The sequence below is a fragment of the Carlito syrichta genome, unplaced genomic scaffold (genome assembly GCF_000164805.1).
Source record: "Carlito syrichta isolate Samal-C Ts95f unplaced genomic scaffold, Tarsius_syrichta-2.0.1 Scaffold135610, whole genome shotgun sequence".
In the NCBI taxonomy this organism is placed as follows: Eukaryota; Metazoa; Chordata; class Mammalia; order Primates; family Tarsiidae; genus Carlito; species Carlito syrichta.
In genome coordinates, this window is record NW_007079706.1 from 151,508 (window position 1) to 167,906 (window position 16,399).

The 16,399-nt window shown below is 51.6% G+C and overlaps 1 protein-coding gene across 2 annotated transcripts in view; it reads right to left on the reverse strand.

Moving 5' to 3' along the window:
- Nucleotides 1–438: 438 nt before the first annotated feature.
- TM9SF4 (transmembrane 9 superfamily member 4) overlaps nt 439–16,399 on the reverse strand; it is a 31,663-nt gene continuing 15,702 nt past the window's right edge. For both annotated transcript variants that reach the window (XM_008049443.2, XM_021708240.1), the window contains 10 exons: nt 15,179–15,311; nt 14,357–14,438; nt 14,189–14,264; nt 9,748–9,831; nt 7,163–7,338; nt 6,606–6,669; nt 5,407–5,526; nt 4,518–4,607; nt 1,066–2,353; nt 439–713 (listed from right to left, as the gene is read on the reverse strand). In XM_008049443.2, the coding sequence (XP_008047634.1) occupies nt 2,204–2,353; nt 4,518–4,607; nt 5,407–5,526; nt 6,606–6,669; nt 7,163–7,338; nt 9,748–9,831; nt 14,189–14,264; nt 14,357–14,438; nt 15,179–15,311 (975 nt within the window). In that variant the 3' untranslated portion in view covers nt 439–713; nt 1,066–2,203. The remainder of the gene's footprint in view (nt 714–1,065; nt 2,354–4,517; nt 4,608–5,406; nt 5,527–6,605; nt 6,670–7,162; nt 7,339–9,747; nt 9,832–14,188; nt 14,265–14,356; nt 14,439–15,178; nt 15,312–16,399) is intronic.

The window sequence follows — 16,399 nt, forward strand, 5'->3', positions numbered from 1 at the left end:
GAAAGGGAAGGAGCCCTACGGCTGTCCTTTGAGACCCTGGAACCAGCCAGACCAAGACCAGCAGTGTCCCTGATGACTTATGAACCAGTCAACTCCTTTTGGACGTAAACCAGGCTGACCAACATTTCTGTTGCCTGCAGTTGAAGGAGTCCTACATGCTGAAGAGGGTGAGGTAAGTTGACAGTAAAATATTGGAGCTGGGAATCCCAAACCAGGTGACACTGCTACCGGCGGCTCACACCTGCACCACTTGCTTGTGGGGCCAAAGGGGCTGAGTGGACGCGAGGGGCCACGGACTCGTGCCAGGCAGAAACACCAGTGGCTGAGCCCCAGGCTGCTCAATGGGAGCCTGGGTTTCGAGGGAAACCCCTCAGCTCAATCCCCCTGGGGAGCTGCCTCACCTGGCCTCCAACCCCTGCACGGCATCCAAGACAAAACCATAGGACAAGGGCATGTTTATTTACAACTGGACCAAAAAAGGCATACAGGCATTTTTTAATGAAAAATAATAATGATCATGATTTAAAAAGTCAGAAAAACTGATGATGTCTGAACTCTTTGAGGTGTCCATTTCCCATCCCCCTGAAATGAGAATCTCTTAGGGAAGCCAATCCAAGATTTGAATGAACGAGATTCCGTATCACTCTCTACTGCTTGGGTTCCCTGTCCTCCAACCCGATTCTTGGCAGACACCGCTTGGCACTGCAGAGTTGCTGTGAGGCAAGATTGAGAAATTCACTGGGTTGGCTGGTGGAGCTGGCGGGGGCTGGAAGGATGTGGGGTGGGGCAGGCGGGGCACTTTCCTGGGACAATCCTGAGCTTTGTCTTGTGGGAGCCCCAGAGGAGCTGGAGCGAGGGTGAGTGACTACCACCTGAACTTTACTCCCAGGTGGATTTGGTCTCTTGCAACTTAAGAGCAAATGTGTGTGGCTTGCACAGGGTGCAGAGGCTGGGGGCGCAGGGCCTGTAGAGGAGCCAAGTCAGCCACGCGAGCCCCCTTTCTAGCTGGGGAGACAGGACTGCTTGCCTATTCCTGGGAACTGGGGAAGGAACGATAGAACTTACCTCCCATCTTCCTTCTCACAAGCAGTTTTTTGGGTGTCCCAAAAAGGAGGCAAGGACTCAGGCGGGGGTGGAGGGGACGGGTCTGGCTAAAAGAACGAGCATGAACATCGAGGTCGGGGAGAGCGCCAGCCGCCTGATGGAGGGATCTGCGGCCTCCAGGCCTCCTCATTCTGCCCTGGAAGTGGGGAGGAGAGGGTCTGCCACCACAGCAGCCCCTGAGGAAGGGCTGGGGAGCTGTCCTGAGGGCGAGGAGCCCAGCAGCCTCAGCCATCCCCTCCCAGACACAGACAAGGGAACGTTTGGCTCTGGAAATACTTGGCCCCAGATCCTGGATTTCTTGGCACAAAAAAACAGGTCAATGCAAGCCTCTCTTCTTCCTCCTTGTTGGTCCAGCAAACTCCACTGCTCTCAACAGGTGATTCCTGCTGTCCTGGGGAGCCGGGCCTCCAGCACTTCCAAGGGGCTTCCTTGTAGCAACCAAGACTCGGGCCTCCTCCTGGTGAGAAGATGACCCACAGGCCTGGCTGGAAGCCTGCCTCAGGCAGCCCTGGGAGAAGGGAGGAGGGAGGAGGGAAGCAGAGGGCTGGTGAGGCTGACAGGCCCTGAGGGGCTGTCCAGGCTGCAGCTGTGCTTTGTCGTGGCCTCAGTGGTGAGGATGGGCAGGGAGAGGCCAGGAGACCTCACTGCAGCCCCAGTGTTTCCTCTTCCAGTTAGTGAGTCGTGGGGCGGCCAGCAGCCCTGAGGAACTGAGGTGGAGACAGTGACCAAAACACATAGCTTGGTAGATTTATCCATCCTGGATCCATTTGTGGAAAACAAAAAAGGAAAAAAAAAACCCAAACCAAAAATATACCTGAATCAACAGGTCAGAGAGTTCCAAGGCTTGAGGGAACTTTCTTACCACGGAAGAAAAAACAACTCACAAAAAACTCATCCCCCACAGAACTGGAATAAGATGAAGAAAGACAAGATTTATCTACAGGCCCTCCCGCCTCCCACACAGCCCAGGATCCAGGAACACTGTGCCAGGAGTTACATTCCAAACGAGCAGGAGTTATTTTATTTCGCGTGCCTGCAGTCCCCCACGTGGGTGGCTTCCTGTCCGAGGATGGGGTGGACCTGACCATGGTCCACCCCATCAGTCTATCTTCACAGCAGCATAGATCTTGCGGACAAACATGTAGGCTGCGTAGAAGCCGATGGTGCCCGTGAGCAGCCAGAAGGACAGGACCATGAGAGCCGTGTAGCCAAAGTAGAGGAGGGAGGGGATGAACTCCACAATGTCCAGCTGCAGCAACAAACAAGAGAGTGGACACTTAGTGCCAGGTCCCCACTACTGACAGCACAGGGAAACTGAGGCCTGGTGAGGAGAAGCAGCTTGCTCCAGGTGAGCAGGAGGGGCAGGCAGGGTCACAGCCGTAGCCCAGCCTCATCTGTACCAGGGCCTCCGTGCTGCCCTGGTGCTCGTGGCCTCGGGAGCCAGGACCAGGATGTCATAGGCAGGAATAGCCACAGCTGTGCCCTTCCTGGTCCCTCACAGTCCCCAGAGCAGTATGGCAACAGCCTGGAAGGCTGGAGCAGCAGTCAGGGTGGGGACAGGGGGTAGAGGGGAAGGGTGTCCGAGGGGCCCTGCTTAAGGACTAGAGAGCTAGCCATCGGCCTGCTTCAGCTGGCAGTCCTGTCCTCCTGAGAATGCTTGTCACTCCTGTTAACATCTCAGTGATCTGTACCTCAGAGCCTTCTAGACTCCTCTGTAACTAGGGTAGAGTTTAGAGGCCTGGGCAGAGCTGCTAGGAATCTGTGTTGTGTTGTTTGCTGGGAAGAAAGGAGCTGATCTGGAACCCTGACATCAAGATATGCCTGGTGCACCAGGACCTGAATGGTGCCTGTCCCAGGGCTCATAGGCAGACACATGGTCATAGAATGCCAGGAGCCCAGAAGAAAATAAAGAAGAAGAAAACAACACAGGGCACCATGTGAGGCCCTCTCCTCAACCTGAGAGGTGAAGGCCCTGTGTTCAGGTCAACCGCTACCTTTTCCTATAAGCATTCTCGCAGGGAGGTGGTAAAAGCAGGCAAGTGGGGCAACCCCTTCGGGCCCACTGTGGGAAATTTTCTGTTCTCTGTCCTCTCAATAAATCCTGCATTCTCCAAAAAAACAAAAACAAAAACAAAAAAGCAGGCAAGGGTCAAGACAAAGAGGCCAAGCTGGAAACACCCTCATTTTGTAGACGAGGCACAGGCCGGGAGGAGGATGTACAGGAGCTGTGATGCGACCTCTAGTTTTTGTTTGCCCAGCAGTGTTCCCCATCTTCCCTCTTCCAGGTGTTTTAGGGTGGGGGGGAGGGAGCACTGCCCCAGATGATCCTTCAAGTCTTCTCCAACCTGGAGATTTTTGGGAAGGGGCATTCTAAGCTCCAACCAACTGACTTATAACTCCACCCTGCAGATACATCCCGGTTGCAAGCGGAGGACAGTTTACTTTTGGGCTTTGGAGACCCAATGTATAGTGAGTGAGAGCAAGTCTTAAGTGTCAGCTCTGGAGGCGAGGGACCCCCCCCCACCCAGAGTGCCCTCCAACTCCTCTCAATGGCCTATCTGGTAGAGGCATGAATCTTCGAGAACTGTTGTGGGGACATTTGTATCTTACCCATGGCACTCCCTGGGGACAATAAGCTCTGTGAGTCTGCCCTCTCAGGTAAGCCAGGCTGCCTTGTACTGCTGGATGACACTTGGCCTCTGTGGGCTCCCAGAGTAGGCTCTGAGATAAAGCCTTGTCTACTGTCCTTCAGTCTTGCCCCTCCCTGCCTTCCTCTGCAGGTCTACAAAGGATTTGTGAAAAGGAGGGAAGGCGGCCTCTGGAACAGGATGCCTGAGGTCCTCATTTTAGGTTCTAAAGGCTATTTCAGCATTTTCTGCTTATTTATTTACACTATAGAGATGGGTCTTGCTATGTCGCCCAGGTTGGTCTCAAACTCTTGGTTTCATGTGATTCTCCCGCCCCAGTCTCCCAAAGTGCTGGGATGACAGGTGTGAGTCACTGCACCCGACCTCGCTTTTACCTTTATTAACTCCTTGCATCTACTTTTCTTCATGCTACTGTTCTCTCTTCCTAGTTTCTTGAGGTACATACTGTATTATCAGTCTCTCTTACTTTCTGTTAAAAGCAGTGCAGGTGACATACTGCTTTCAAGCCCTGCTCTGGTCAAATCCCCTAAGTTGTACATGTAGTATTCTGTCATTTATCCTGACAGCTTTTGTCTCCCCAAAACACAGCATATGGATTCTCTCTCTGAGAAGATGCATGTTCTACAGCAGAAGCAGTTCCAGATGGCTTGGGTCTTCCCTACCAGGGGGGAATAGGGTTCAAGCATGCAGGCTTTCTCCCAGCATCCATCTCTTGACCACCTAGCCCTACGAGGACCAAGGGGATCCCCTCAAGGGGGGCAGTACCTTGTTCACAAAATAAAAGACGGCATAAACCAGGACGTAGAAGGCAGAGCCCCCGGAGACCAGGAAGTTTCTCCACCACCAGCGGTAATCCTGAGGAGGAAACAGAGCAAGGGTCATTGAGGCCTCCAGGCAGAACCCCTTCCTGCCAAGTCTGATGGCCGCCCGAAGGGTTGAAGACTCTGGAGAAGAGCAGCAGCATCTGGGATGATGGAATGCGCTACAGACTGTGACAGTGGCTATAAAGCTGTATGCATTTCTAAAAACCACAGACTTGAAGACTAAAAAGGGTGAACTTTACTGTTCACAAATTATACCTCATTTAAAAAATCAACACAAAGTAATATTTCTGAGCACATGCTTACCAAGTGCCAGGTACCATTCTAAGGTACTATAGGCATGAATCCACTTACTCAATCCTGGTAGCAGCCCTCCGAGTTAGGTCCTATCATTACTCCTGCCATATGGAGGAGGAATGGATGGCACTGGGGTTAGGCAGCCTGCCCAAGATTCAGAGCTACTAAACGTGGAGCCCGGGTTCCGGCACAGGCATTTGTCCCATATCCCATGCGTCACCCACTCTGCCAAGAGTTAGTTCCCAGAGGGAAGGCAGGTCACCCAATCTGCACCTGAAAAATTCCTACTGGAGTGGACTCGGCTCTCGCAGATCTACTGTCCTTTCAGAAGTCATGGTGACTCTCCCACACAATGAAGCTGGAAGGCATCAATGACTCTGAGGAATGGCTGAACCAAAGGAGGTGCAGCGATGCAAGGCAGCATGCTGGCCTGAGAGCTCATCGCCAGAAGTGGGGCCTCTGTGCCTAGCCTCACCAGCATGCTCAGTGCTGGATCCAGCTCCCCTACCTGTACCTCCTGGCCCCATTCTCCTCACCTCTGCACACAGCTGGAAGTACACCATGACGATGCTGATTTGTGAACAGGACACCACCAAGATGATGAAAACCAGGAACAGGAAGCCAAAGAGGTAATAGAACTGATTCTCCCAGATTGCCTGCGGACACACCACAGTGGACCTTCAGCCGGCCTGCCTCCACCCTGCTGCTCTTTCCCCTGGCATGCCGCCTGTCACCAGGGCAGGAACAGAGACCTCGTCATGATACAGTCAGGACCTGTGAGTCTGGAGCATGTCTGACCCTGCTCTGGGTGGGCCACAGCCTGAACTCGGCAGTTTGTAGAAAATGATTCTTATCGTGATCAAAATTATGCAGCAGCCACCACTACCCAGGGGCAGCTTAGCCACAGTCACTCAAGGGCAACTCAGCAAGTGCCACATGCTTTGTATACACCTTCACATGTGAGCCTATGAAAGCCTGCCTTTTGTGGTTCAAGTCAAGGCTCAGAGAAGCCAGGAGCTGGCCCAGGGTCACAGAGACAGAACAGAGGGGCATCCCTGGAAGGTCTGCATGGGCCAAGGGGCAGCGAATCCATTCTGTGACGTTTCTTTTAGGCAGGCTTGAGGGGGGCAAGATGGTCTGAGCAGGGAAGGGCTGAGCTACTACTCTGGAATAGCAGACACATGTCCAGTAATGACTTGGTACGAGGCACCATGGGTGCTGGACACTGAGCTGGGTTGACCAGACTTCCATGGCTCTGAAGAAGCCTCCTACCAAGTTTCATCTTGGCCCTCCTGGGCACGAGTCACTGTCACCACAACAGCACTACCTAATGCCTAGCACCTTTCCAGACATTGCTCCAGCCACACAATGATCCTGACCACCAAGGGTCATTCTGTCCACTTTCCTGGGAGTTTTGAATAACGGAGACAGGTAAAGGCGTGTAGGGGACTCAGACATCAAAGCAGATGCAACAATGCTATCAGTTATGGCCGTGAATGACTGCAGTGTTAATGAAAGCAGCTTCTGTTTACTGGGTCCTCTCCACACGCTGTTCACACGGCATGTCTCACTGAACTTTCAGAGCTGTCCCGAGAGGCAGGGCTGTCACCCGATCTCAGGGTGAAGAATGGGGCTCCGAGAGGTCACACGGCGAGCCTGCAGTTTCTGGCAGTAAGCAGCAGAACACCTGGTGGACGGGGAGACTAGGCTCGGGGCGGGAGACAGCAGTACTCACACTGAAGATGAAGAAAAGTTCGATGAACATGGCACCGAAGGGCAGGATCCCGGCCATGAGGATGCTGCCACAGAACAAGAGGGTTAGCACCACTGAAGCCAAGCTCTCTACCCAGTCAGTGTGAGGAGGGTGCCCAACAAGTGTGGTGGCTCTAGTTCTTCCAGCATGCCTTTGTACCATTATAACCTCTCAAGGCAGGCAGGATGAGCACTATTCTCTCCATTTTGTAGATGGGGAACCGAGGCACAGGAAGGCAGGGTGACTTGCCCCAGCTCCAGGAGATGGTCTTAACTGTTCCACTGTACCCTTCTATCCTACTCTTCTCTGTCCTGGCTCCCAGGTCGACACCAAGTCTGGCTACAACCTGGTCCTCTGATCTTGGTGTGAGGCTAAGTTTTTACGAAGTCTCTCAGAGCTGGCTGGAGCCACAGGAACACTAGTCACAAAGCCCTTTGGGGAGAATACTCTCTTCCATGTCCTCCTAAGGAGGCAGTCCAGGGAGTGCTGGCCTTGCCCACTTGGAAGCATTCTGCTCTCGCCCCTGCTGGCAAACTTACCCCACAAATCGGTTCATGTACCACCGCTGCTCGGGGATCTGTCGGGGAATCTGGTTGGTGCGCACAGGGTTGTCATACGGCTGCTTGCGAAAGCCGAAGTAGTAGCCTAAGTAGACGAGGGGCAGGGAGATGCCGAACCACATGCATAGCAGAGCCACCATCGTGGGGAAGGGCACCTGCGAACAAAGCACCATGAGCCATACGGGGCCCTGATGCCCAGAACGGGGCCGTGCAAGGGTGAGGGGACCTTCCAAGCTCCAGGAGGTAGATGCCACATGCACAGCAGAGCCACTGTGGAGGGAAAGATCCTGCAGAACCACACCCCTGCCACAGGGCTTCTGGCCAGAATCTCCTGGGGCTGACCCCAGCCCTGGGCGCCATTTGGACTCCTGGTGAACAAGGAACCTCAGCACCCAGAGGAGCTCATCATCCAGGGAAGTCGTGGGGAAGAACAGGGAAGGAGAGGACAGCACGGGAAGACGGAAAGATCAGAACAAGAAGAATTACATGTGGTACAGGAAATGAAGAAAAAAAGGGAAAAAACAAAAACTTACAAAGTGTTCCCAAACATGTTAGAATAAAACACCACAATATGCCATGAAGTGAAAAAATCAGGTTATAAGATGGTATATATAGGAGGATTCCACTTTAACGGACACAATATGGTTGGCCTTTATCTGTGGGTTCTGCATGCATGGATTCAATCAACTACAAAAATCAGAAATATGAAAAAAAAGACAGTAAACAAGACAATGAAAAATAATAAAAGAACAATACAGTAGAGCGAGTATTCACATACATAGAGTATTGATGCTGAATTAGGTATTATGAGTAGAGATATCTTAAAATACACAGAGGATGAGAGTAGGTTATCTATGGAGGCTATGCCATGCTCAAACAGGGACTTGAGCAGCCTCGAGTCTTGGTGTCTGCAGGGGTCCTGGAACCAATCCCCTGTGGATGCCAAGGGACAACTGTATTTATTTGTGCCTGGAAAGGTCTGTAACAAAAAGTTAACAGCACTTCCTTAGACGGAGCATGGGGGATCAGAACTGATTTTTCATTTTCTTTATCCTCTTCTGTATAGTTTTTACTAGAATCATGCAAAAAGAAATGAATTAACATACATAAAAATTTTAGAACGGTACTTATTACAAAGTAAGTACCAAATAAATGTTTGCTATTATTTTCTAATTTTTTTATATTTTTAATATTTATTTATTGTAGAAATGAGGTCTTGCCAGGTTGCCCAGGCTGATACTGAACCTGTGGGCTCTGGCAATTCTCTCATCTCCACCTCCCAAAGTGCTGGGATTACAAGCATGAGCCATCACACATGGCTTATTTTATAATTTTTTTTTTGAAGTCTCACTCTGTCGCCCAGACTGGAGTGCAGTGGCATGTCCCCAGCCACCGTAGCCTCGACCTGCTGGGCTCCGGTAATCCTTCCGCCTCAGCCTTCCAAGTAGCTGGAACTACAGGCGTACGCTACCACACCTAGCTAATTTTTGATTTATTGTAGAGATGAGGTCTTGCCAAGTTTCCCAGGCTGGTCTCGAACCCGCAGACTCAGGCAATCCACTTGCCTTGATCTCCCAACGTGCTGGGATTACAGGCTGAGCCCCCAAGCCCGGCCTATCATTTTTAAATGATATAATTCCACTTTAAATATATCTATAAAAAGAAAAAAGACTGAAAGAACATACACTAAAGAACTACATAGAATTTATCTCTGGGTGGCTGGATTATGGGTTACTTTTAATTTCTTCATTAACTTCTCTGTACTTCCCAACATTTCTACGAATGTTTACAATGAGAAGTTGGTAAGTGGGAGAAAAATGCTGAAAGGGAGAAGGAACACAGGTATAAAAAAGAAGCAGCAAGAGGAGGGCACGACTGTCTTTCCTGAGGATGGTTTTCTAATGCTGCCTGGACGGAAAGCATCATCCACAGGCCTTCGACAGGCTCCGGCTGACAGCAGGGAGATGCCTGCCTGCTACGGCTGGGAAGGCAAATGCCTGCCCCATCTCTCCTGCAGCCCTGCCAACTGACCAGATGCCATCGCCTCCACTCCCAACTGAGCTCAAAATCCCACTCAAAAGGAGTCCTGGGCAGAAGCCAGCAACGTCCTGGACCGGGCCTGGCAGGGTCCCCACTCTAAGGGGAATACAACCTCACTTTCCCCTTTCTCTTCCTCTTCCTGCGGGGGCTGGTGCTGAAGGCAGGACACATGAGGACAGCCTTGTTTTGGGATACTGGCCTTACATACTCACACTAGGCAACTCTTTCTTGGTTAAGACAATGGGAAATTACCCAGTTCGCCCCTGGACTATGGAAACCTCCCTTTAGGGAAGTGAGTTTTGGCCAATTGTCTGAAAGAGCACTCAGGAAGGCCAGGGCCAGGGCATGGGCAGAGGATGGGCAGGACGGGGAAAACCCCAGCCAGACCTCAGCCCTTAGGGCTGAGAACAGAACTCTGGGGACTCAGAAAAGGGAAGGGAGCAGCAGGAAGTGGTCTTTGGGAGTGGGCTGAGCACAGTGGGCCTCCCTTGCTGGGGAGGGACTGGGTGGAGGGGGGTACTTACGGCTCCTGATGAGTGTTTTCCCCAGATGAAGCAATTCAATATGAAGCAGATGCCAAAGACCACACCAGGGTATAGCGTCGCCGTCTGGAAGCAAGAGGGCTGGTTGAGGAGCTGCGTCCAGGGAGCTCCCACCTGCCCTGGTGCAGCTCCCAGACCAGGAGTTCTCAATGCCTCCTCGTCCTTAGGTCTTAGCTCAAGTATCATTTCCCCACCAGAAAACATCCCCTAACCCTCAGAGTAGGCAGGCCCCCGCTCTATGCCCTCTTAGGTCCTTGAAACTACCCCCTCCTTGCTCTCATCCTAGTGTGAAATTACGCGTTTGTGCCACCTGACCAACATCTGCCTGTCTGTCCCTAGTAGGCTAGGCTCCTTGGGAGGGTATGTCTACCTTGTTCTCTGAGGTACTCCCACCACTGAGAACACAGTAGCTACTCAAGAAGTGTCTGCTGAGCAAGTGAATGAATAAAACTTACAAAACACATATGTCTGGGCCCCAATCCAAACCACTTAAAAGGGTGGTTAAGCTTTAACTTAGTCTTAGGGACGGCATATGCTGGGCTGTACACACATCATCTCACCTAATTTTCACTGCAGGTCTAGAGGGGGAGAACTAGCATCATCCCATTTCATGAGGACAATGAGGACCAGCAGGGTGGAAGACCCTTCCCCCAACTTCACATGCTCTGTTAAGGGCAGAAGTACAAACCCAGGCAGCCTGTCCCCAGAGCCCATGCCCTTCAGTCAGAATCTCTGCATTCAGCCAGCATCTCTTGAGTCCAGGCACAGGGACCCAAAGTCCCAGACTTACAGTGGACCCTCCTTCTTGCCACACTGTGACCGCCAGGCCAGAGATGGCTGTGGTGGACCGAGCATCCAGGCAGGTCACTGACCACAATGATCAAGGCCCTTTGCAACCTGGCCCTCAGCCTGCACTGCCAGGCCCACTGCCCCTCGTACCCAATGCCTGGTCACTGCTCTGGCACACTCCTGTCCCCGGACCTTCATGCGGATCAGCGATGCCATAGGGTGTCCGCTTCCCTCACCGAGTGCTAATGCTGCACCAAGGGCCTTCTGTGCACGGTCTCTTTCCATCCATACAGCAACCCTGAGAGGCAGATGTAGCTATCCCCCCGGCAAGATGGGGAAACTAAGGCTCAGAGAGCTGAGGGATGTTCTCAACCAAGGAGGGAACAGAGCCAGGACTGGGACGACTCCAGCACGTGAGGCCCCTCGACTGCCTCCCTCCTTTTGAACTCCTCTTCAAGGCACAGCTCAAACTCACTTCCTCCCTTTGTGCTCCTGCTTTACTCTGCTGTGCAGTAGGAAATTCTTCCTCATCTGCCTTCCGGTTGACATTTATTTATTTATTTTTTAGAGACAGGGTCTCTGTTGCCCAGACTGGAGTGCAAAGGCACAATCACAGCTCACTGCAGCCCCACACCCCTGGGCTCAAGTGATCCTCCCTCCTCAGCCTCCCTAAGTGCTGGGATCACAGGTGTGAGCCACCATGCCTGGCCCCTGGCTGAAACTTCCTGACTGGGCATTGTGCTAGGTACCATGGGTACAAACAGGAAAAAAGTTCCAGGGACGAAGCCAGACCCCCATATGTGAAGAACATACATGGCACTACTTAGCTCTGCCAAGTACTACTTAGCTCTCACCAAGGTCCTGCCCAGGCACCAAGGAGGACACTGAGGTCAAAATCGGGGGAGAGGGTGGAGAAGGAGGTGGCCACTAGGAATGATGCTGGAGCTTAAGGATAAAGTGACACCAGCCAGGTGAGAAGGGTGGTGTGACCTGGGCAGAAGGGATGGCGCAGGTAAGGCCAGAGGAGAGAAGGGCAGTCATATATCCCCTGCAGGCTGCTAAGACGTATCCCCCACTCCCCACCGGTGGAGAAGTACCAGGGAAGTGTCAGAATCTGTATGGAGACCACGGAGGGCCAGGATCTTGCAAGTAAGAGGCAAAGATACCTGAATCTGGGCCAGAGCTTGGAGATGGAGAGGTGGGACATTTGGTAGAAAAGCCCTTGACGTTTGACATCTGAGAATAAGCAAGGATGGAGGGAGGAGGAGGAGGAAGAAGGCAGCTCCCCAGGTTTCTGGCTTGGGGGATTGAATGGAGGCAGGGGGTGGTTCTGGGGAAGAAACTAGGCTTGATGTGAGACCTGCTGAACATCTGGAGGGAGACCTTGCGGGGGTTGGGGGTGGGAATATGGGGGTGGGGAGTGATGGATTTTACTAGAGAGCCCTGGTTCTTGGCACACAGTAGCCTGAGAAAAATGCTTGCATCATCAAGAATTCAGGGGAAAAAAGCAGCCTTTTCCTGTCACAGCCTGTGTGAAGTTAGCTCACAGGTTTATGTATGATTCATGAAAATTGAGAGCTTCTTCGCACCCAGAGGCTCTCTGCCCATCACCATGCCACATATTTGAGTATACTAGATTACACTATAAATGCTGTGGATGTTGCTTCAAGAAGCCCATGAATGTTCAAGGAAGGCAAAGATGAAGAGTCTAAAGGCCTAGTTCTACTATAGACAGTGCCATCCGGAGAAAATACAAATGAAGGTGGTGACCAAGATATATGAAAAAGAAATAGCAAGAAAAGAATGATGGTAACTCCACAGGGAGCAGCATCTGTCCATCTGCTGGACAGAGAGGGACAGCCCTGAGCTGCAGCACCTTCCAATTAGTAAACAAAAACAAAAGAAAAATCAAGAGATGGGAACCCTCTCTATCCAAAGTTTGTGCCCAGGAAAACACTCCAAAGTATCAAAAGTTGTTGGAGCAGGAAAGAAAAAGAAGAAGGCATGGCAGAGGACAGTCAGTACCTTTGTTCATTTGCTTATCTATCCACACGTTTAACAGAGGATGGTTACTAAAGTCGGCTTTGTGGGAGATGGTTTGATGAGAAACCACCTCAATGTGAAAGATTCATTAGCCAGTGGCTGTCGTTTCAAGAAAGCCTGTGCAACACAGCCTGAACCAACAGTCACCTTCTACCTGACAATGCTTACTGTGAAGAATCCCTCACCCCATTAATCACAACTGCACATATACAATCAAAGTTGCTGTCATGGGGGAAGAGGCAAGGTTATTTGGGAGAAATATGCCCAGGTGATCAACAATTCTGAAAATGAAGGATGCACAAATGTAGTCTTACTGGTTTGACAGCAGTTTCATACAAGTAACTTATAATTACTGAAGACTACACACTAATCGGGACAGACACCATTACTGGGATGTTTCTGAATACTGCCAAACAGCCTTATGTGTGTGCAATCACCAGGAGAGCTATTTATTTATTTTTTTATTTTATTTTATTTTATTTTATTTTTTGAGTTGGAGTCTCACTCTGTCGCCCAGACTGGAGTGCAGTGGCCGCTCCCGGCCACCACAACCTTGACCTGCTGGGTTCCGGCAATCCTTCTGCCTCAGCCTTCCAAGTAGCTGGAACTACAGGCGCGCACTACCACGTCCGGCTAATTTTTTTATTTATTGTAGAGATGAGGTCTCGCCAAGTTACCCAGGCGGGTCTCGAACCCGCGGGCTCAGGCAATTCACTCACCTCAGCCTCCCAAAGTGCGAGATTACAGGCTGAACCACTGAGCCCGGCTTGGAGAGCTATTTATTAAATTGTAAAATACATTTTTAAAAATTTAGGAAGCTCCCTCTCCACCTTCCAGAATGATCATGAGCACTGCGTTGCTTCACTGAGAGCACACTAAGCGTCAGAAGTGTAACAGGCAGCGCCAACAGCCTGAGCTCCTCTTGAGCCCTTGCTGGCTGTGAGAATGGCTTCACAATGCTTCTTCACAATGCTTTTCTGAGTGTGGGCACCCAAGGGTTCCCAGTCCTCTTACCAGACTCACTTGCTCTAGAAGAAGGGGCCAGGGCTCCCTGGGAGGCGAGGTCGACCCCAGACCCCCTCCGGTGCCTACAATCTTTTCTGTTGCCAAGATCTCTCCTAACGTAACTCCAGGAGGACGTGGAAGGGCAGGCACCGTCCTCAGTGGAGAGGACGGGAGGTGATCAAGCCTGCAAACAGGCGATGGTAACGGGGACCTAGCCTCTTCTGCCTTCGCGGGCAGGTCCCTCCTTCCTGTTGGCCAGGGTGTTCTCACAGCGCCCTGCTACTCTAAATCCTGCCATTCTAAATCCCTATTTCTTCTCTTGCTTGAGCCATAGATAATGTAGGCTAAAAATTACCCAAATTTAAATCCACAGACAGGGCAGCTGAGGTCCTAAGAGGTCCTGCTACAAGCCTGTGGGTAAGAGCCCCATATTCTTGACCTCTGGGCCATGGTCCGCCTGCTGCATGACACGCTGCCACTCAGCATCTGGCCTGAAATCCCCCCAAGGGACTGCCTATGTTTTTCCTGGGAGCGCCTGCGGAAGCTCCTCAGCTCCTCACCAACAGGGAAGGTTTAGGACACTTACACAAAAGGCTCCTTTCTTCCACCTGTGGCCTTTCAGAGTGCGGTACAGACGGCCGGCAGAAAATCCACCGAACACCCTGTGGGGAGACAGCAGGGGCCACACCAAGGGGACTGTTAGCTGCAGCGGGGGGCCTGAGTCACCCGCGGGGACCCACTCAGACACACCTACCCCATAAACATGAAGAGGAAGCAGGCTGTAGTCATGAGAGCTCCCCGGCTGGAGGGCGACAGCATCCCAAGCATGGCCACGACTGTGGAGGGAGGAGGGCAGAGAAAAGCAGGGTGGCTGATTGCCAGGCCCTCTCAGTCCCCAGCCCCCACCTCGGGCAGGCTGACAGGACCCTGGCGGATGGGCTAGATGAGGCTCCCTTTTGAACTGGGACCTTCCCCTCTGCAGAAGGCTGGGCCTCAGCTGGGGTTCAGGTGTGAAGCAGGTGCTAGGCCTTGGCTGGGCCAATCTTCCAGGCCACAGAGCGCTTGCAGGGCGCCACGCACAGAGCCAAGAGCTTTATGAATGCCAGTTCACAGAATCTGCCTCCTCAGTTCTGCAAGGTGGAGCTTAGGTTCCCCATTTTTCAAACAAGGAAACTGAGGCTCACAGAGATCAACTGTCTTGTGCAAGGTCACAAGGCTTGGAGGCATGAGGCTGAGATATAAAGATAGGCAAACTGACTCCAGAGCTGTCTAAACTACTTAAATGAGAGGGGGTTTTTTGTTAAAGAAAAAAGACCCGATTACAATCCTGCTACTGACTTTGGGTAAACCACTCAACCTCTGACTATGAAAGGGGACCAACCTCACAGCAGCGATGTGTGGCTTCGCTGATGGAGTGAACATGGTAGGGCTGCAGCAGGGAGGGATGCCCACCTGGTGCCAAGAGCGTGACCCCCTTCTCTAGGGAGGGAAGCCCACCATTCTCTTCCTGAGGCGCACAGAAGAGGCACCAGGTCTCAGAGCCAGGCCCCACACCCAGTCCTGCGGGCCTACTCACAGATGACGATGAGGATCATACAGAAGAGCTGGATGCCTGAGCCCAACAGGGAGCTGAGGATCATGGGATACTGGGGGGGCCTGAAGACGTCACCATGCACCAGCTTCCACCCAGACTCCTCCATGGTATCTTCCTACAGCAAAGACCCAAGAGAGAGGCTGGTTCTTGAGGATGAAAGCAGCTCCTGTGGGGCCCACCCCAGGGACCCAGGCCCCAACCCTGGCTGAGCGCCCTTCAGATGTCAACCAGCTCTGCTCTGCCCTGACTTAGCACTGCAAAAGTAATATGAGGAAGTGCTTCTCCATGAACTGTCGATGGGAAAAGGGGGCCACAAACATGCCTGTAGCTGCATAAAAAGAAAACCTCCCAATTCCACAAACCTAGGGCATGGGAAAATAATGTAGATACATGGACACACTAGACTGTTAACTGTAATAGCTCTTGGGTGGGAGATTTAGAAGTAACTTTCTATCTTTCTACCTACCTTCCTACCTACCTACCCACCTACCCACCTATCTATCTATCAACTGAGTCTCACTCTTTCACCCAGGCTGGAGTGCACCTACCTACCTACCTATCTATTCAGAATCTCACTCTTTCGCCCAGGCTGGAGTGCAGTGACACACTCAAGACCTGCTGGGCTTAGGCGATCCTTCTGCCTCAGCCTTCCAAGTAGGTGACCTATAGGCACATGCCACCAAGTCCAGCTTATTTTTTGATTTATTGTAGAGACGAAGTCTCACCAAGTTGCCCAGGCTGCTCTTGAACCCCTGGGCTCAGGTAATCCTCTTGCCTTGGCCTCCCAAAGTGCTGGAGGATAAGCCACCATACCTGGCCAACTTATTTATTTTTTATTATAAAAGAAATATGGGCCAGGTATGGTGGCTCACACCTGCAATACCAGCACTTTGGGAGGCCAAGGCGAGAGGATTGCCTGAGCCCAGGAGTTCAGGACCAGCCTGGGCAACATGGTGAGACCATGTCTCTACAACAAAATAAAAAAATTAGTCAGGCATGGTGGCACACACCTAAGTCCTAGCTACTTGGAAGACTGAGGAGGAAGGAACACTTGAGTCCAGCAGGTTGAGGCTGAGGTAGCCCTAAGTGTGCCACTGTACTCCAGACCAGGCAACAGAATGAGACTCCAACTCAAAATAAATACAAGAAATATGGATCCTTATTTGTGTAATAAAAAAATTAAAAATTAGACATTCAAATGAA